Source organism: Microchirus variegatus, assembly GCF_963457635.1.
Source record: "Microchirus variegatus genome assembly, chromosome: 2".
Lineage (NCBI taxonomy): Eukaryota > Metazoa > Chordata > Actinopteri > Pleuronectiformes > Soleidae > Microchirus > Microchirus variegatus.
The window spans coordinates 19,636,787-19,658,863 of record NC_139803.1 but is presented as its reverse complement, the minus strand read 5'-3'; the positions used below and the strand labels follow the sequence as shown (position 1 = coordinate 19,658,863).

At 43.8% G+C, this 22,077-nt stretch overlaps 1 protein-coding gene across 1 annotated transcript in view; it reads left to right on the top strand.

Moving 5' to 3' along the window:
* cubn (cubilin (intrinsic factor-cobalamin receptor)) overlaps positions 1-22,077 on the top strand; it is a gene marked incomplete at both ends in the record, with an annotated part of 135,226 nt that overhangs the window by 93,140 nt on the left and 20,009 nt on the right. Inside the window, 9 exons of the mRNA XM_083905494.1 lie at positions 1,676-1,879; positions 2,387-2,536; positions 2,644-2,765; positions 3,966-4,191; positions 6,690-6,877; positions 13,016-13,172; positions 20,062-20,211; positions 20,390-20,575; positions 20,906-21,035. Of these exons, the coding sequence (XP_083761620.1) occupies positions 1,676-1,879; positions 2,387-2,536; positions 2,644-2,765; positions 3,966-4,191; positions 6,690-6,877; positions 13,016-13,172; positions 20,062-20,211; positions 20,390-20,575; positions 20,906-21,035 (1,513 nt within the window). The remainder of the gene's footprint in view (positions 1-1,675; positions 1,880-2,386; positions 2,537-2,643; positions 2,766-3,965; positions 4,192-6,689; positions 6,878-13,015; positions 13,173-20,061; positions 20,212-20,389; positions 20,576-20,905; positions 21,036-22,077) is intronic.

The window sequence follows — 22,077 nt, the reverse complement described above, 5'->3', positions numbered from 1 at the left end:
TGGAGCATGTATATTTTCCTGTTTTTCATCTGTAACTGATCATCAGAAGCTGTATGCTTTGTCGGTTTGCAACCTAGAATAAAACCTCTTAAAGACAGCGCCGTACGTACTGCTCGCCCTTCCCAGGGTAGTTTAGTGAGCTGTAGGAAGCAGCTGGTAAAAATCTGGACAAATTGTGTTGCGAATACCGTAACAGTTGACTTTCGTAAGCATCCAGAGTCGTGTAGGACTTTAAGTTCTCCTTGGAATAAAGACTCGGAGTGTCGATCAGGTACAAGTGGATATCGGGCCACTGCAGACGGTGCCACTTCGTCTCGTCATTAATCCACTCAGCGGCGCCTAAAGCATATGTGTCATCAAGCTGTCCAAGCATAACTTGCTTTATCACTAGGCGACAAGCTGGCATAGTACGAGGAAAACTAATTTTTTTTGCCGTCTGAATTCGTACATGAGAGCCGACTAACTTCACGACAAAATTGCTAGTTAAACACTGAGTGGTGTCCATCTGCACCTGCGCTGTGCGCGCATCCATAACCAAAAGCCCTATTAAGACTTTTTCAAGACTTTCTCCAAATGTTTTAAGACCTTATCGCCGCTTCAAGCTGTAATCAGCAACACATATTTAACTTACAAAACAGTTTTAGTTTGCATTTAAATCTATAGAGCACAACCATACAAAGGAACCCATAAGCTGGAAAGGAACATAGCTCGAAATAATAAATTAAAAATGGTTTATTAAAATAAACAAGTAACACTTTGAGTCAAGTATTCACGATTTTGGTGTTTATTTCGTGTGATGTCGGATATTATTTTGCCCCAGGACGAGCGCTGTCACAAGATGCGAAGTACAGTTAGGTCCATAAATATTGGGACATCGACACAATTCTCTTTATTTTGGGTCTATACACCACTACAATGGATTTGAAATGAGACGAACAAGATGTGCTTTAACTGCACACTTTCACCTTTAATTTGAGAGTATTTACATCCAAATCAGGTGAACGTTGTAGGAATTACAACACTTTCTATATGTGCCTCCACTTTTAAGGGGACCAAAAGTAATGGGACAAACTAAACAATCATAAATCAAACTTTTATTGTTTAATACTTTGTTGCAAATCCTTTGTAGTCAATTACAGCCTGAAGTCTGGATGGCATAGACATCACCAAACGCTGGGTTTCATCCCAGGTGATGCTCTGTCAGGCCTCTACTGACATGGTCTTCAGTTCCTGCTTGTTCTTTGGGCATTTTCCCTTCAGTTTGGTTTTCAGCAAGTGAAATGCAAGCTCAATCAGATTCAGGTCAGGTGATTGACTTGGCCATTGCATAACATTCCACTTATTTGCCTTAAAAACCTCTTTGGTTGCTTTTGCATTATGCTTTGGGTCATTGTCCATCTGCACTGTGAAGTGCCATCATTTGCCGATACTTACATAGTGAATGATGAGGTTTAATGGCTGAAGAAATAAACTTCACTGCATTCATCGCTGATTTGGATTTCACAGAGAGGGTAAGAATGTCAATGGGTTGGTCAGTATAAAGGAGGAACTTACCTCTAGTAAGTTCTAGTTGCTATTATTGACCAGTAATTGTGTTATACTGAGAGGTCATACATTGAGGTCCTGTTATGAGTGTTTTTTGTCTTTGATTATAATTTCACTTTGTCATTGTTAGTGTGTGGTGGAATCCTGAACAACCCAGAGGGTGGGAACATCACCTCTCCTGGTTACCTGATATCTAACTACAGCAACAACCTCAACTGTCAGTGGCTCATCCAGAATCCCCTGCACATCAATTCCTCTATTGTGGTGATAATAGCAGACCTCCACCTGGAGAACCACCAGACTTGTGAGTCAGACTACCTCCAGTTTAGCCTAGGTGAGTACCACACAGGCAGACCCCAGTGTCTAGCCTCATCTCCCCAAATCTCACACATCGACCTTATCCTTCTCATCCACCAGATGTACTTCGACTTTCCATTCATATCCAATTTATCTGTTTGCTTCATATGTCCACCACACACCTGGTTTAACCTCTGCATGAACAGTTTTACTTCAACATGAATAGTGTGTTTGGAACATAAAGGAGGAGAAATTGCAAATATAATATCATTCTTAATTACCAATTTTTATTACAAGCACTTTCATGGGAAATTACTGTGTTACACTGATTCAATTCAGTTCAATACAAAAGTGCCTTGTTTGTCCCCCAAGGGTGCAATTTAAGGGCAAGCAGACAACAACCAAACAGGCAACTAATCCACATACAAGCCTAAAATAGTAATGTATAGTAGTAGAGAATAAAATCATGACTCCAAATCCAGATCACCATTGCTCTAGAAAACACACAAATGAATAAAATGATCACGGTCTCTCTCACTCTTAGGTAATGCCGATGGGGAGCTGTTGGCCAGGTTTTGTGGGCAGACCCCCCCCACAATTCCCATTGTGGTTTTTACCCCTGAGCTGTGGATACAGTTCCAGACTGACAGCTCCCAGGGAGACCTGGGCTTCAAGGCCACTTACATGTTTTCTGGTAAGCAAGACGACAGAAGTTTGATTAACTTAATTAAATTAAGTTTATTTTAACATAGAATTTGTGTTTAGCATTATGTTTTTACCATTGCAATCCTTATTGTCCAGAATGTGGAGGCTGGCAGACTGGCGAGGGAGGTGTGATATCCAGTCCTAACTACCCTAACACCTACCCTGGTCCCAGTCGCTGTGCTTGGCTGCTGGAGGCTCCAATGGGGCACACCATTACAGTGAGTCTGCACAGTCAATTGAAGAAATTTCACAATATTTATTATTTGCTTTCATCATTGTACATTTTTTCTGAATTCATATATCCCATCTCCATTGTTCAAAAGACTTGTTTAGAACCGGCATTCACACCCGGGTCAAATGACTGCAATTGTCTTTGGCTCTGATAGACATTTGTTGTGGGATCACAAGACCCTGACATGTAACCGGTCTCTTCTTCATTTTCTTTATTTTTTGCAGCAACTTCACACTGTGCAACACTATGATGTGCATTCATTTAACATCCCTGTTTGTAGTGAACCTTAGGTTTTACCACATGGGACAACAATTAATATTATTAAAAATCATAAGGATCAATTGCAAGATTGATTGAAAGATGGATCAAAGTAAAACATAAAAAATAATAACTGAGCCCCATGGTGGTCACTTGTTTTATTTCCAGCACATTTGACACAGGGATCAAAAAAACTTCACAGGGCAGGGCAATCACATGCAATGAAAATTATTTTGCAGGTTCACCAAGGTTAACAAATCTAGTGTAATTTCCAATACACTAATATTAGTCTGAAATAGGCTATATATTCAGCAGACTCAGCTTCGCTACTAGCAGCTCAACTAATACCAGTAATATATTTAGTAATAAAACAAACTTCCTCATTATTTTCTCTATATCCAGGGTGTGATTTGTAGGGATTTTCCCCTGTCTGGTTTTCCTATCCCTATCTGTGCTTAATGAATTTTATCTCTGACGGGGACAATTTTCTCCTCCCAGCACACGCAAAATTGCATGTAAACGTCTCACATTGCACATGCTCCTTGGCTTCTCCGGTTCTCCTGATGCTCCAGGGACGATGCTTTTTCAGCCATTTGCAATTGCCCATTCTGAATAAAAAATATTTTCATATTTCAAGCTTGCGCTTGAAAATCTGTGAGCTTTTTGTCCTTGCGGCGGGAAGACGCACTGACAACATAATGCAAGCCAAAAATTTGAATTAATAAAATCAAACAAAAAATTTGAGAGGGGTTTTTTGACAAATCCCACCCTGTCTATATCTATGCTTACATCATATGTGTTTTCTTCTTCTTTTTCCTATTATTATTATTACAGTTGCTGAAGCAGGGGTGCACTCTTTGCATGTTTAGAAGTTAAGGCTGGACCTTGTGCTGATATTTTAAATTCCTTTCTCCCAACTCACCTGCAGCTAACATTTAGCTACTTCAACTTGGAGCCCCACTCTACATGTGGCTGGGACTCGGTCACTGTCTTTAATGGAGGATCCCCTGGCTCTCCTGTTATTGGCCAGTACTGTGGGAGCACTTCCCCAGGAACCATCCAGTCAGGATCCAACAAGCTTGCTGTTGTCTTCCTGGCTGACCACAGTGTGTCGAGAGGAGGCTTTGTAGCCTCCTGGTTTGCTGATTCATCAGGTGATTTTTCGCTATGTAAACATGCTCTTTACGTAGCTGTGATAGAAATACACATTTGGCACAAAAGGACCCGGGTAACATTTTCCCTGATGTTGCCGATCGATGAACAAACCGGGGAAACTCTCTCTCTCTTTCTCTGCCTGTTTTGAGCAGCTGCTGACAGATGTGCAGCTGACAGTGACAGTTTTCCAATCATCTCTGAACAATCTGATTATATAAATGTTGAATCCAGCACAGAAATTATTTTCCAGACTGGTAAAAATAATGTGGAAGAGGTGTAGCTTCATGCAGGGGAAACATATCAACAACTCGACAAATATGTGACAAATAACTGTGCTGTTCATGAAAAGCTTTAAGTCAAGTTTTCAGTTTTTGACCCGTAATTGTATTATTATTATTATCATTATTATATTATTATTATTACTATTATTTTGCAGGGTGTTCCCCACCTGAGGTTCTTTACAAGTTCACCATTAAAATAATGTTTTGTGGTCACTTTGGTCATAAACATGATCCGATGATGCTGAATATCTACTCCCTATCTGATGCCAAGGCTGTTTGTGGTTGGCTGTGAGACATTATAGCAGGGGTGTCAAACTCAAATACAGAGTGGACCAAAATTTAAAACTGAACAAAGCCGCGGGCCAAGGTTGAACAAATTAACCTTTTAATAGGGACCCAAACAAGTTTTGCATTGAATATTGAACAAGCAAGGCTTATATAACTTTAAAGTGACATGCAAAATCGAGTTTCAAATAATAATAATAATAATTAAAAAATATCAATGGCATATCAAATACAATTTAAATAAAAATTGAATGCATCCTAAATACAGGATAAGTGGTAGATAATGGATAGAAAAGAGGCATTCAATTTTTATCCATTTGCAGCCTTCTGAGGTAAATATCAAAATAAACTTTTTCCACAGGCTAATAATAAATTTGAAAATAAAATAACAATAATGAATGAATCAAACATTCAAGCCTTGAAGTAGCAAGAGAAAGTGCATGAATAAAACGTTAATTATTGCTCAGTTTGCTCCACTGATTTGCTTTAACAATGAATATGGAATAAGCAACGCTTATATAACTTAATAGTGCAAAATCAACTTTCAAAAAACAAACGAAAAAACATCAATGGCATATTAAATAAAGTTTAAATAAAAAATTGAATGCCTCTTTTCTATTTGCAGCCTTCTGAGGTAAATATCAACATTAACTTTTTCCACAAGCTAATAAATTTGAAAATAAAATAACAATGAATACAAAACAACAGCAGAGCATTATGGGATTTGTAGTATTAGCGGTGAATGCGGTGTTACAGCGGCGGTGCTGCTGTATAATACTGGCGGGCCAGCTCTAATGTTAATTTGATATTGCCTCAAGGGCCAAATGAAATTACACGGCGGGCCAAATTTGGCCCGCGGGCCAGAGTTTGACACCCATGCATTATAGGGTCGCCCGCAAATGAATAAGTAAATAAATATATAAATATATAAATAAAGTGGATCATCACAACGTAACGGCAGCGGTGGCTGCTTTTTAGTCCCAGTCCGTCCTTGGTTTCATCTGTGTTAATTCAGTCAGGCCGAGTATCCATTACGTGTGCCAACAGCCTTTGATCAGTCATCAGATGTGACGGGACAATCGATAAGATATAAATCTATGTGCTGATTCAGATAGGTACATTAAATAGTGACTGTTGTGATTATGTATTGCAGTTTAATGTGCCTGGAACTGTGGAAACCTGCCTGTGAGGTTTTGGTGACGTGCGCACTGCACCGGTCAGCCAAACTATCACTGCGCCGCCTGCGACCCGTTGAAGAAAAACGGGGAACATATGACCCTTTTTAAAAAAAAAGGTCTGATGCTCCGCGATCGCGGAACATAGCGTCTTTGACATTCATACCGAGGTCTTTTGGGTTTCATTTTCTCCACCATTGTAGCTCAGATGTACCTGGCAACCAGTGTTTGCTCGGCAGCTGAGACTCTACTGACTGCAATGATTGGTAGACGGTGGTAGGTGGCGCCTCATGCCAAAACATAATTTCAAAACATAAACATAACTTTTTGGTCTGCAAAATATTATTTTAATGCAATATTTTAGCTGTACTGTTTTTGTTGGTGAGTTCAGTTTGTTATATGCACATTATTCCTGAGCATCTGTGACATATTTAGATTATTACAAAACGCACCTTTAACTTGGACAATTGAGTCACTTTGACTTGACACCTTTTACATTTCAATTGCATTACTTCAAGAACTTAAGATCATTGTTTTTAAATGTGATGTAAATGTTCACTGAGAATCACTGATAAACAGTTAAGGTTTGAAAAAGTATCTAGAACATAAAATGATTTGTATATAAAAAAGTGGATGTTATATAAGTCTGGAAAAAAATCAGGTAGAATTGTTGTTAGGTGGAGGCAAACAATCTTGGGGCAGTAATTCTCATTTTATTTGTATATTACATAATTGCTTTATTTGCTTTTTGGCCAGGCTGTGGAGGAGTGATCCATGCTGATATGGGAACAATCAAGTCTCCAAAATATCCTCAGAACTTCCCAGCCAATGTGGAGTGTTCCTGGCTGATCATTGCCCATGAGGGTAACCATCTAGAGATGAGCTTCAACAGTGATTTCCAAATTCCAGACAGCAGTGGAACCTGCCAGAGCAGTTACATTAAGGTACCAGAACTGACCTACAGCACAGCATGGAGCTAAAAGAGACAAATACACGTATACTGTGTTAATTTCTGTTTTAGATAATAGCCCAGTTGGCCCTTTAAATGGTGATGCCACATTCTGAGAAATTCAACCTGTCATTTTAAACTGAAAGATGTTTTATATTATGTGATGGAATAACATGGATCCGTGAGAATGGCAAGCAGGTGTGTATAGTTATAGATTATAATTATTACATTTACTGATTTTGGTCTTATACTCTTATGATGTGCTGACAATTGGGACTTATCTCCTGATAATATTAGGTTAAGAACCAAGTAATCCACCTTGTTCACTAAACTTTGTTATGCAACAAAAACATGGTTCAGAGTGTTGATAAATACACTGAGATATTGAAAGATCCTTTACTTTTAGAGTGTATTACTGTAGAATTGTATCAGAGTTTCATGTGATTGCAGCTATATGTGCTTGTATTGTAATAAAAAAGACTGAGCACCAGGTGTTCTTTTGATAAGACTCATTAAATCAGAGAATACCAATTGAAGTAGCCGTTGCTATAGTTACCTTGTGTTTTGGAAACAGACACTGGAAGAGCGTTATTTAAGAGTAGGAGTTATTAAACCCTTGAACCCTGAACTGTTAGGGATTCTTAATAAAAAATCAACATCGTATTTTAGGACCCGAATGCAGACGGACAACGAGAGTGGTAAGTGATCAGAATAAACATTTATTTACAGATATAGATAATTATGCAATAGGTGAATGTGTATGTAGTGGTGCAGCTGTGCCGGGTGAGGTCAGTTGTAGTGATGGGATCGGCAGTTCATTTGAGTATAGTGAATCACTTGAATCAGTTCATTAAAATTATTCATTCAAAAGATTTGTCCACCAAATCGTTCAGTGCTAAGTGCCCTGCTACGTGACTCACCTCCTCCCTGAGTGCAGTACGTGCGTGCGAGATTCATGTCCTCAGCAACAGTTCACGAGTGATTCACTGAACGCGGCAGTTCCACTCCTGGCCGCCACGCTCATGTAACGGGTGCGTGGATTGATAAAATTAATATATGAATGAGGTCTCTTCTGGGGAGCCACTGGCCACAAACACGCATAAACAGGCGATTACAACAGAGGATATTTATTATAGCATGGCTATGCTTAAAAACAGACTGAGACCATGTTAAAAACACAATAAAAAGAGATCATAGAGTAATGATGACGAGAGGGAGCAGGTGGTAACAGAGCGCAGTCTAGTTACAGTTCTCGTGTCCTCTCTCTCTTTACCGGTGCGTGGGTCCAGTCCTGGTGCCAACTCCAACTATCATGTACAGAGAATAACCAGTCAATGCTTTGCGTTAAAGCCTGAGAAACCCCTTAAGAAATAAGTAAATTAACATGCAACCGTAAATAAATAAATCACAATCAAAACAAAACGACGACTGCATGCAAAGTAAAGTCCAAACCAACTAATAATAAACACAAATCAAGGGGTTTCTCCGTCTTCCCAACTGTACAACGAGTGACGATGAGGGGAGTGAAATAAAAGCGGTACTTAGCTCGGAGGAGGGGAGAAGCTCACCTCTACCCCTCCACGTTTCCCGCGATGCGTCTCCTCTATACCCTGCAGCTGACCAGCGCCACCTGTGGCTCGATCCGCCGCTGCATTCTCTCTCTCGCCTGGCCGTAGGCTGGATCCTGCTTTCTCTCCACGTTCCCCGCGATGCATCGCCACTGTATCCTGCAACCGACCAGCGCCGTCTGTGGCTGGCTCCGCCGCTGCGTTCCCTCTCTCGTCCAGCCATAGGCTGGACCTCGCTTTCTCTACCTGCTCGGCCAGTCGCACCACGCTCTTTTCCCGCCCCTGTCGTGTCTCGTCTCTTCTCGTCTCGTCTCCTCTATTCTTCCTGTTGCTCCCTTTTCACCTGTCCAGACCCCGCCTCCTTTGCTTCTCCGCCAACCACACATCTGCGATCTCCCGGATGCTTCCGGGGCAGTCCTGAATGTCGCTAAACGCCTGTGGAGACAGATTTAACAGACAGCGCCCCCACACTGGTCCCACACATGGGCATAGTCACCCTGTGACACTCCCCCCATCTTAAACAGTTCTAGTCCCCTAGAACGACTCAAGTTTGGTACCTTGCAGGCATACGTCTATATTCCCTCTGTTTCTTGGGCAGCACCTTCAGGGTTTAAAGGGAGGGGAAGTACAAATCCCCAAAGAGGCCTGTCTTCATGGGACCCTTGGGTCCTGGGTTCTGCATTTTCCTCCTTTCTTCCTCCAGTGCCATCGCCTCCACTTTTACTTCATCAAAGGAGAGTCTCGGCTTCTTCCTCAATTGACGGCGTAGCTCTTGTCGAATGGGGCCTTCTCTCAACCCCATGATAAACTGATCCCTCAACAGCACATCTCCTTCACCAAGGCCGACATCCTCCCTCTGTCTCAGTCTGGAGAAGAGTTCTCTCGTCCGGCCTTAGGCTGGGTCTCGCTTTCTCTCCAGTATCCTGCAGCCGACCAGCGCCGTCTGTGGCTGGCTCCGCCGCTGCGTTCCCTCTCTCGTCCAGCCATAGGCTGGACCTCGCTTTCTCTACCTGCTCGGCCAGTCGCACCACGCTCTTTTCCCGCCCCTGTCGTGTCTCGTCTCGTCTCCTCTATTCTTCCTGTTGCTCCCTTTTCACCCGTCCAGACCCCGCCTCCTTTGCTTCTCTGCCAACCACACATCTGCGATCTCCCGGATGCTTCCGGGGCAGTCCTGAATGGCGCCAAACGCCTGTGGAGACAGATTTAACAGACAGCGCCCCCCCACTGGTCCCACACATGGGCATAGTCACCCTGTGACACTCACTTCTGAGCTCAACTGAACTAAGAAAGGAACGAATCAGTTCATGAAGTGATCCCAGTCAGTTCGTTCAGTTAAAGGATTCGTACTTCACTGATGACTGACACAACACTAGTCAGTTGCAGCAGAACGAGTGTCAGAGTTCGTTTGGTGGTTCCGTCTCAGAACAGACTCACTCAGAAGCTGGTGTTTTTGGAGAGAGAGCCGAAGACCAGATCGGACTCTATGGCTCGAGGTTTGAGAAGTGACACATGGAAAGTGGGATAGATGTTCAGGGACCTTGGCAGTTTTAGGTGGACGGAGGTGGGATTGATGATTCGGTTGACGGTGAAAGTGCCAATGAAGCGGGGAGCCAGCTTGCGTGACTCCAACTAGAGAGGGAGGTCCTTGGAGGACAACAAAACTTTTTGCCCAGGTTGCCTTAGAGAAATTGTCGACAACGGTGAGGACGGTGATGTTGTCGTGTGAGGTAGGTAGACCAGTGATGAAGTCAACGGGGATGTGGGACCAAGGACGACGAGGGATGGACAGCGGGTTGTGGAGACCAGCCGGAGGACGGTTGGATGATTTGCCTCGGGCACATATGGAGCAGGCGGAGATAAAGGTTGTGGTGTCTTGAGACATGGAGGGCTCCTGGATGCAAGTGAGCTTTGACGAATGTGCCCACTGCAAAACCTCAGATCGTACAGTGCTGGGGACGAACAGACAATGCGGAGGACCATCTCCAGGATCAGGTTCGGTCTGTTGGTTCCTCCGGACCAGCATTCCTGCTTCTGCTGGTGAGCTCAGTCTTTTGGCCAAGCTGGGCAAGAGGCGAGGAGATGACCTGGGAGTCCACAGTAGATGCAGGCTCCAGCCTTCATTCGCCGTTGTCTATCCAATGGAGTGAGGCGAGCCCGACCCAGCTGCATGGTTTATGAACTAATCTGAGAAGTAGTGGAGGACGAGAATGTGGGTTGGTGACTAACGGGTGTGTGTTTCGAGGTAACGGGTGGTGAAAGTGAGGGACGTTTCTTCTCATGCCGTCTCGCTCTAAGTCTATTAACCAGTCGGATACTGAGGTCTATCAGAATCAAGAGTGGGGGATTCGTCACGAGTAATTAGTTTGTCTTTCAATTCTTAATTTAAATTTCGAAAAATGGATATGTAATGGAAACAGCCTGACTGAATGAACACAGATGAAACCAGGGATGGACTGGGACTAAAAAGCTGTTTTGATGATCAGCTTTATTTATTTATTTACTTATTGACAAAAAAATTATTTACTTATTTTTTTTTTTACGGTAACATCCATAGTCCATAGTTTGATACGTCAGGTAATGATGGAGCTGTCTGACGCAGGATTAAAATAATAATAATATAAAAAGGTCCCATGGACCTGGGGAACAAGGATGTCATATCCCTCGATCCCAGTTATCTGCTCATCGCAGAACGTCAGCTGTATTTTCTGTTCAGTGGCTTCAAATTTCATTCTGCGCTTCTGTTGAGTCTGCTCTTTCTCCATGTTGACAACTCTTGACTAGCGCAAAATCCTCATTTAAATAGGGCAGTATACGAAACATGATAGAATAGTCGGCTATTGGTGAGTTTGCTTGTCTTAAGTTGATTAGTCTGGTAGCGCCGTCGTTACTCTGAGAAGAATGATCAAAAACTCCGTAGGTCACTGGAGAAGGCGTTAAAAGTGACTGGAGACTAGGAGGTTTGCTTAACACCGCGGGATCCCATTGCGCAGCTCGACCAGAAAGTTAATCGACTAAGAAAGCTATCTTAGCACTGTGGGTGGATAAGTAGTTGGTTGGAGGTTGAACACTATTGAACACTGGAACAAGAAACTGGAACATTTACCTATTTCTCCGGAATTTAGTTCCGGAATGGGGACGTATGGTTCACGTGACACAGTAGCTTAACCAATTTTATTTTACCTGGTCAATCCTGTGTTTGTCCTACAACTTCAGTTTCCCCCAGTGCATTATTTTTTTATCTTAAAAATATTTGTTTTATATACCACAGATTTTCAACAAGATGCGAGTGGAACAGCACCTATTAAATGCTGCAAAGTCTCTTTGTGCAAAAGTGAAACTTGAGAGAGAACATTCTCTCTCTTTGAGCAGTTAACTCAAGAGATCAGCCCATCTGATGCGTCTGTTATTCCCTTATTTGCAGCACTGAAGCGTCTTCTACACAAAGATTGAGACCACAGAGTGAAAACAATGAAAAGTGCGCTCTGCTCTTAAGAGAACAAACTGCGCGTAGAGAAATGATCCAGTCTGTGTTGGATAAGGATAAGCGAAGGGCGCACAATGCAGGAGAGGTAGAAGAGGACAGCGCAGAGGCGGTGCACAGAAAAATAGGGTGAAAAAACCAGATGAGGGGGCACTACCACTTTTTTATTTATGTTGATTTATTTTACTTTTAAATGTGACCAGCATTGCATGGCTTGTTTTAAGATTCACTGGCCGATTACTTAATTTCAAGAGTGTGTCTTTTTGTAAGACTCTATAGTTGATGTTTAAGTATTATAAATAAATGTCTTACAATAACACATAATAGTCATACATTCAAATTTCCTGTCAACTTTTAACATTTGTTTTTTACAAAAACAGTGGGCCGCCAGTGGGCTGCCCAAGAGGCCCTAACACTGGGCTTAGCAGGTTTTCTGGGGAAAACCCTGAACTTCATCTCAAAAAAGATCTCTTGTGAATAATTAATAATTATATAGATTGATAGAGTTGTACAGGTCGGAGTAGTGGTTAGCGCTGTTGCCTTACAGCAAAAAGACCCATCCTTATGCCCCATTCAGAACAAGGGCCTTTCTGCATGGATATTCTTCCCATGTCTAGATGTTTTTTCTTCGGGTTCTCCGTTTTCCTCCCACTGTCCAAAAACATGCAGCAGTTAATTAGACACTCTAAATTCCCCCTAGGTGTGAATGGCTGTTCGTCTCTGTGTGTTTAATAACAGAACTAATACAATTGGTACAACACAAAACTAGAATCCCGAACTAAAAGGTAAGATAAGATAATCCTTTATTAGTCCCACAACAGGAACTTTGTATTACACATTGACAGACTCAAACCCAACCTTCATTAAGCGTATCCCTAATCTTGACAAATCAAAGGAACTTTCCTGTTAAAGGACAGGTAAAGAAAACTGTATTATTTGGATGATAATTGTTCATTGGTCTTTTATTCTAAGTATTTCAACTAATTTGTGTGGACAGTTCTGTCTTAAGGTTCAGACAGTTTGTGTGTGTAATGTGAACCCTGTAAATCCACTTGCCATTCAGTGTGTATTTTCTTTTTTACAGGTGTATTCAGGTCAGAGCCAAACTTCTGATGCTCTGCTGTCAACAGGTTGTGGCTCAGTGGCTCCAGGCCGCATCATTGCTCCATCTAACATCATTACTGCGAGATTCCAGTCCACTGGAACAACTGGCAGAGGATTTGCTGCCTCCTTCACTACCAGTAAGAAACACATACACACAAAGATGCACACAATCACACACGTTATGAGATATTACTAGCTCTTATGAGTAAAGTTACATTTCAGACTCACCGTTAAAGAGATATTTCACCGCTGGGAAGATGAATGTCTATTGGTTTCTCCTTAGGGCCTGCACGCCGGGGGGGTGGGGTGGTGTGCGCTGCGATACCCCCGCTGCACCCGGGGGCGGGCTTGTGCGTCCTCTGTCCCTTGGGGGACGTGGGGGGGGCGTACGGGTGATCGGCTTGCTATGGGGGTCCTTGGAGGCGGCGTGGGGCGTGGGCCTGGACTGGGCTGTCCCTGGGCGATGGGTGGGGTCAGGGGGCTGGGGGGCGCAGTCGTGGGCGGCATCGTGGTGGTCTGGGTGGGGGCCCCGCCTCATCTGGGGGGGCTGTGCCCATCGGTAGCCTACCCCCTGGTTGGGTGAGGGGTGGATCTGCCCCTCCGCTCTGGTGATGCTCGTGGGGCGCTGTGGTATGTCCCTGACCTGGACGGACCCCCCTCCTAGGGCGGGGACGTGGACGGGGTCGGGGCACATGGCTCTGTCAGTCGGGAAGCTGGCATCCAGCGGGAGGGTTGCTCTTGCCCACCTCAATATCCCTCCAGGATGCATACACCTCCCCACATACATTTAGGGCACTGGGGGGAGGAATGGCGGGACAGAGGGGAGTTGGAACCACCACATGGTGGGACCACTCTCCACGATCCGCCGCTCTCCCCCCTAATTTTATCGCACCATAGACAACAGGGTCTGGTGGGGGAGGGAGCACGTTGATGTCCACTGTCAGCCAGCAGTGGGGCGTCCGTGCCATGCCTTCCCCCTCCATTTTAATTTCACACTAGTTTACAACATACCTCATATTCCATACCCCATATCACACACACATGCACACACACACTCACCACCAAGTCATCCCTGGAGGACGGGGGCTGGGGATTGGGCATGAGTACTCTCCTGGTTACCCGACCCCTGCTCACTCCTCGGTCTGGTTGGTGGCTGGCTGTTTGGGTGGGGGACGGCTGCGGCGGCTTGGGGGTGTCGCTGGATGTGGGGGGGCCGGGTCGCCTACGCTCGGCTGGGGGGGGACTGGGGGGCATTGCTGCTGTCCATCACGGCGCACCTCCCGGGGGGTGCAGTGGTGGGCGGGCACCTCCCGGAAGGTGCGGTGGTGGGCGGCTGACTGCTTACCCGGCGGGGGCTGGCGATGGGCAGCGGCACTCTTGGATGTTTGGTGGGGACCCTGGCTGGGGCACCGCGGGGTCGGGCATGGTGGCTCCTCGGACCTCTGCCCCCACCTATGCTTGGGAGCTCTGCCCTGGACTGGCTTGGGGGCCTTCCCGTCTTCCGTCTTTGGGGATCCCCTGGCTTGGGGTCCTGTGTGAGCCTCTCCCTGCCCCTCCTGGGGATGGGGGACGTGCGGTCGGTCTCTGGTGTGTGGTGGGGGTGGTTGTGGCGGGCTCTGCCCCGCTTTCCCGGTGGGCGGCCTGGGGGGGCTCTGCCCCCGTCGGTGGTGGGCAGGCCCGCCCCGGGACACTAGTGGGCTCTGGGTGCGGGAGGCCTGGACCTCCTCGATCTACCTGGGTGTGGGGTGGCTGGGCCTCTGTCCGTAGCTCTGCCGCCGTCTGCCCTCGGGGGCTGACCCTGCGTAGGGGGACTTCCGCCCCGCACCCCTCCGGCTGGTCTCCTGTGGGGTGGATGCGCGGCCATTCTGGGGGGCGGTGGCCGCGGGCTCCTCCTGCCCTGCACGGCCGCTGGAGGTCCCGGGCATCGGGGTCCTTACTGGCTCGCTGCTGGGGGTTGGTCGGACAATGGCTCGGTCCCCCACTCAGATTCCAACCACATCTAATGACAACACCTGCACATTTACACACGTGCACGCTTATGCTTTCTCACACACACACACGCACCCCACTACACTATAAGATGAAACTGAACTGATATAGCTGTTGTAAACCTGGATAACCTCTCTTGATATGGTCGTTAACGATTACTAGAAACCATACCTGTTATACAAATGAATATTATGTTCTGTGAAGTATGTTCAGTATTAATTTGTTGTCGTTCATGTTCTGTGAAGCATGTTCTATCTATTTTGTATTACCTTAATTGTTTAGTGTTGTTTATGCTTTGTTCTGTGAAGTATGTTCTGTCTGTTTTGTATAACCTTAATTGTTTAGTGTTGCGTATGTTCTGTGAAGTATGTTCTGTCTGTTTTGTATAACCTTAATTGTTTATTGTTGTTTATGTTCTGTGAAGTATGTTCTGTCTGCACTGTACTACACTGTCACTGTTAATGTTGTCTGCGCATCTCTCGCATCTCTCTCTCTCTCTCTTCCTCCACCCCCCCCCCCCCCCCCCCCTTTCCCTTCCCCCGTCTATCCACTCCCCGTCCCCCTGTCCGGTCCGGTTACCACGATCATAAAACAAATAAATAAGAATAAAAACACTGCAGGCCAAGTATTAGAGACTTGCCCTGCGCACAGCAAAGGCAGGGCACGTAGTCAACCATACTACATCTCCCAGGTACTGGGCAGGACAGGTTAAAAAAAATATATATATATATATCATCTATGGAGTAGAAATGTGAAATTATATTTGAAGAAAGTGCCTTCTTGGCTGAGAAAGTCACGGGGTACACGGTATAGTGTATTTCCTTTGTGTGTTTTTTTTGTGTGCTTATTAAATGTGGGAGCTTTAAAAAAAAAAAAAAGAACAAAACATCTTATGTGTCAGGAGAGAACCCTGACTGGCACCCCAAAAACCCCTCCCCACAAATACTCACACGGAAACCGTCACAACACAAGTTAGATTTACACAATAAAAATTATGCAGTTGTCATCAGTAAACAAAGTAGCTCTAATTCGGAAGTGTTTATCAACCCTTTTCTCCAAATTAAATAACTTTTAATCTAATAATACTCTAATGGAGGAACACTAAGGGCTAGAAAATATATCACAACATATATGAATTATAATTTTTAATAGTAATAATAAACAGCAACTACCACCGCCCCTCGAGCTGGAGGCCCACAGCGGGGAAAACAAACACCCCGTCAAAAAAAGGACAGTTCTGTTAAATATCATGCATAAGGTTTTTCCATCTGATATGTCCATCCCTGCCAACTGCTAACATTACCAAAAATTATCTTGATCTTTACAGAGAGAACAGAATTGTGTGTCTTCGAGCCACTCATTTATGATGAAACGCTCGCCATATTCGCTCCTCGCTTGTTGCTGACGCAGGATACGCAAACCGCTCTGGCAACCTCGAGTCTGGAGGTTCACTCACCACCAAGTCATCCCTGGAGGACGGGGGCTGGGGATTGGGCATGAGTACTCTCCTGGTTACCCGACCCCTGCTCACTCCTCGGTCTGGTTGGTGGCTGGCTGTTTGGGTGGGGGACGGCTGCGGCGGCTTGGGGGTGTCGCTGGATGTGGGGGGGCCGGGTCGCCTACGCTCGGCTGGGGGGGACTGGGGGGCATTGCTGCTGTCCATCACGGCGCCAAGGATACGCAAACCACTCTGGCAACCTCGAGTCTGGAGGGGAGGGGGTGGAGGGGGAGGCGGATACGACTCGCCACAGTATTTTGAATTTGAGTGTAGTAACGGTTTTTGGCCACATTCTTACATACATATTACATATAACAATAATTTTTTCCTTATTGGAATAAGGATCAGAAAGAATCAGAAATTGTCGTTGCATAGGAATACAACAAAATTAGTTATTCAAGTTATAGGAGTTTGTGCAGTTATACTTTTATTTTGTAATGGACGTTTTATTTTGAAGGGTTTTTTGCCATATATTTTTCCCAATACTTGTGAAATTTCCAGCATGCAAAAAAGTCACTGATGATGTGAGTAATTTTGCCACCCGCTAGGTGCGAATGGCGCTAATTAGCATATCAATGTCGTGATCCTCTGACCTGCGCTGACTGAAGCCCAATTTATACTTCAAACAACCATTGGATGAAACCACAGACAGTTCAAAGGTAAAATCCCCTGTGATTGGACAGCAAACCCCTCACTCATTGGTCACCTATGGAACACATGGCCATTTGCCCCTCCCATTTTTAATAATACAAATATTAATAATAACATTATTATTTATTATACTACTACTAATTATCCTTATTGCTATTATTATTTAGTGATAGCTCCATGTCACAATAGAGAATAAGAGACATAGGAAAGTACATACAGAAAGTGAAGCTTTATTTACAAAAGAAAATATGCTTTATGAAAAATCTCTCTTGGCTGCTTCAGGTCATGAGTTGGAGCAGATCTGGCAGAGAGTGGCCATTATGCAGCCTTCTGTGGTGGGTTGCTCGGTACTCTGGGTCTCCAGTTGTAGTACAGAACACAGTTCTGACAGCTCCTGGCTCCTGAAGGATGGAGGCCGAACTATCCACCCAGCTTCTCCATCAGCTGAGCCATCAAATCAAATCAAATTTTATTTATATTGCCCACAATTATAAAAAAAAACAGTTTGTCCTCCATCCTCCTCATCAGACGTCAGGTCAATTGTAAGAATTGCTGTGAAACACCCAGTTGACTGGGAGATGAACAGAGTTGTTCGCCTCTGCTTATCTGAGATGTTTTTTGGTCTGCCACTTCAGACCTTAACTAGAACTGTGCCTGTGGTCTTCCAATTCCTCACAATGTTCCCAACAGTTGAAACTGAGAGCTTAAATATCTGAGATAGCTTTCTGTATCCTTCCCCTAAACCATGATGTTGAACAATCATTGTTTTCAAGTCATTTGAGAGTTGTTTTGAGGCTCCCATGTTGCCACTCTTCAGAGAAGATGCAAAGAGGAGAAACACTTACAATTGGCCTCCTTAAATAGCCTTTCTCATGATTGTATTCACCTGTGTATGGAGGTCAAGGGTCACTGAGGTTACCAAACCAATTTTTAGTTCCAATAATTAGTGTTAAAGGTATTGAAATCAGTAAAATGTCATGGGTGCCTAAATGTTTCAATCAATCTTTATTTGATTAGCCCACAGTTTACAAAACATAGTTTGTCTCACGGGACTTCACAGGGTTGGTAACATCCTCTGTCCTTAGACCTTCGACCAGGGTAAGGAAAAACTACCAGGGAAAAAACCCTTATAACAGGGAAAAGGGTAAAAACTGCTGTAACACTGGAAATTTCCCCACTGTGGGACGAAAAAAGGACTTCTTATCTTATCTATCTTATAAACCTTAGGGAGAACCACAGGTGAGGGATCCACTCCCTGTCGCAGCCTGTAGCGAAGACTGTTGTGGTCAGCAACTTGGTCAAAACATGATCAGAACACAGCCCAATTTGGAGTCTCACAGTGTCGTCATACTTTAACGTAGAGACCTGAAACTTGATATGTGAGACCAGAGAACCCGTCCTGAACATGTCTGCAAAAGATGACCTCCAGCTATGAAATGCTTTTTCGTGTAGACAACTAATACAATACATTTCATAAACCAACATTTGTCTTGCACTTGCATTTGATGTTGCTTATCTTTCTCCTCAATGTCTCCCTCTGGTTGTTTTTGAAGTTTGTTTGGTCTATTTGCTTTATGATAACTTTTATTTAATTTCCTTTCATCATTCTGTTTCTGTGAATGTTATTGTAATGTATGGATGTGAATCTTTGGGTATCTCACGATTTGATTCGATTCCGATTCTTAGGTTTATGATTCGATTCAAGATTGATTCTCAATTCATACGATTCTTGATTAAAAAATAGTGCATAGTGTGTTAAGGCAAAGTATGGCATCAAAACAATACAGCTTGTATAGAATAATATGATTTTTAAATAAACTGATTCCAATGGTGTAATCACATAAATACAAAAGTTAACATTTATTCATCAAAACATACTGTACAAAAAAAAAAACTTGCGTTAGGGATGGGAATTACACTACATTTTGAGAGTATATTGTCGAGGTCCACGTGTCAAATTTTTGTCTATTTTTTAATTCATAATTGTTTGACAGCAACAGCAGCAATGCAGGGGTTGAAAATATTCTACACTGTACTACTTCATTTTAGGCTCAAAAACATGGCTGTAATGTCCATTATTGACCAGCAATAATAAAAATGAGGGGCGGAAAAAAAAGCAGTCTCCGCTGGCACGGGTGTGTTGCCAGACAGCGACATGTGTCGTTCGGTGTCCCCAGAGTGCAGGATCTTGACTGGGTGAGATGCCGTCTTCATTTGTGCAGCGCTTGTGTTGTGCACGCTCACACGCACACATGCTTGAACACGCACAGTCACTGGAGAGAACCAGCCTTTGAGCACCACGGACAGTGGCCGAAGCTCCATAGTTACCTTACCGATCCGCCCTCACCTATACCATTCACAAAAACGGGCCAGTGACTCGTCCTCCTCAATGTGCGCACCATCATCTGAGAGCGCAGGGAGCCTGGACAGCAGGATCACCTTTTCGTCCACAGCTTCTTAACCTTGTTGGCCTTTAACTTTAGGTGAATAAATAGAAACTTAAAACAATAAAAATAATAATAATAAAAATATTTTTTTGAAGTTTATGAATGGATTTAGAATCGTGGATGATTATAATCGCTGTTCCTATGTGAATCGATTTTTTCTGTGTACCAACTTTTTTAGTTAGTACAGCACACGTGGTGTATTTCTTATGGATGAAGTAATTTCCTATTACTGTGTCCATGTAAGACTTCTTCAAAACGACAAGAACGACAAGTTTCCATTTCCGTCTGGATAGGGACTGGATCACATTGTAGGGAGCAGCAGAGGGCGTGCACAAAGCAAGCCACTTTAACTTAGGATGTGCCTATGTCAGTGTTTGGATGAGATAAGACACAGCCATTCCAAACAACACCTAAATAAAAATCAGATATTTTTTTCGTCAGGTTGTGGAGCAAACGTCACAGCTTCCAGCGGACGTGTGGTTTCTCCAAATTATCCAGCTGACTATCCTGGCGAGTCCAACTGCAACTATGTCATAGATGCTGGAGAAAAGGCAGTGATTGTTATCACCTTTAAGGTCTTCCAAGTAGAAGGCAAGTGTTTTTTGATCAATAGCAACATATGGAATCACCTGCAGATGTATAATAATCATTAATAATGTATTAACATCGCTCTTTACATTTGGAAAAACAAATCTCAAAGCACACAAAAAACACTTTAGACTGGTCTGTTTCACTTGTTGAGTATGCGTCCTGTTTGTCTCATGTTTAGCACACTCTACATGCCAATATGATGGCCTGAAGATCTACAACCTGGCTACAGGTGGCTCTCCTATTGCCACTCTGTGTGGCACCAGTATTCCAGGCCCCTTCTCCACCTTTGGCCCCATGTCACTCAATTTCTACTCTGACTCTGTGATCAGTGACACTGGCTTCATGGCAGAATACAGAGCTATTCGTGAGTAAAGCTACATATACTGTATACATTGTTTAAAATCCAGCCATCAGCTTATGCAATAATCGAAACTAAGGTGAGCATGAAGGACATAAATGTAATGTAGACAATGTAAGCTGCAAATTACTTTAAAAAAGTAAAAAAATAAAGTACTTTATTTTCCTTGTTTGTGTTTAATCTATGGATTTAGTTATTTGGCCTTTTCTTATATTTAAAATATGAACTTTTAAATAAATAATACAACCTGAATAAATACATTTAAGGCCAATGAAAGTCAAAGTAAATGTGTGTGTGTGTGTGTGTGTGTGTGTGTGTGTGTGTGTGTGTGTGCAGCATGTGGTGGTTTTTTCAACAGCACAATGGGAACAGTGAGCAGTCCAGCACTAGCCATGACCAACTACCACCACAACATCAATTGTACCTACCATATCATTGTGGCTGCAAATAGGGTGTTGGATCTCAGGTAAGACATTTCCGTTTTTCCTTACCGCCACCAGTAAGAATGTGTTAATGAATAATTTGTATGCGCTTTGGGTGTAAAAGTCATATAGAAATGTCATGAATAATAAGTTATCCATCCATTTTCTACCACTTTATCCTCTACCGGAGGGTCTCAGGGGGTGCTGCACCAACCTCAGCTGATATAGGGCAATAGGCTGAGTACACCCTGGACAGTTCGCCAGTGCATCGCAGGGCCACATTTAGAGACAAACTGTTGCACTCTTGTTAACAAGAGCGGTTTTAAAGAGGGTTGGACCCGAAAGGGCAGGAAATCAGGAGCAGGTGGGGAGGAACCACTGCAGGTGTAGCTGATGACCACCGACCTCAGTGAAAGTATGTCAGCCACACCTCCTGCAGAGAGGGGAGAGAGAGAGCAGCACGGAAGAGCAACAAAAGCCATAATACTAGGAATAGTAGTGAGGGAGAGTGTGATCGTGACACAAACAACCAATCATTCTCACATTCCCACCTACGATCAATTTGACCATTTGAGTATAGAAAAGCGCTATAGAAATGTAATGAAGAATAATAATAATAATATAATAATAATTTCTCCATTTAAAAAAGACTCCCGAGGGGGTCACGTGATGGCGGTGAGCTGAGCAGATGCTTTTGTCAGAGCTCCGTGCCACTCGGTGCTAATTTTCTCATTATCCTGACAACACCCCGGCGTTACATGACATTTTTGTTCAGTGCATAACAGGCTATGTCCTTGGAACTCTCTCACGGAGAGTTTGGACATGGCTGAGAACAGGCAACTAAACATTTGTGTCGTCGGCTTGGCGGAAGATACGGAGGCTGGGCAGCTAGTGGAGTTTTTTCGATGGTGGTGAAGAAATCAGAATCAGAATCAGAATACTTTTATTATCCCGAAGGAAATTGTTTTTGTTACAGTTGCTCCATATCAAACTCAGCAAGAGTTTTTTTTTTTCTTTTGAGCGCTGCTGTCCTCACCCATTGTCTCGCAAAGACTCTGGAGGATAAGGATAATGCTAAATTGCAGA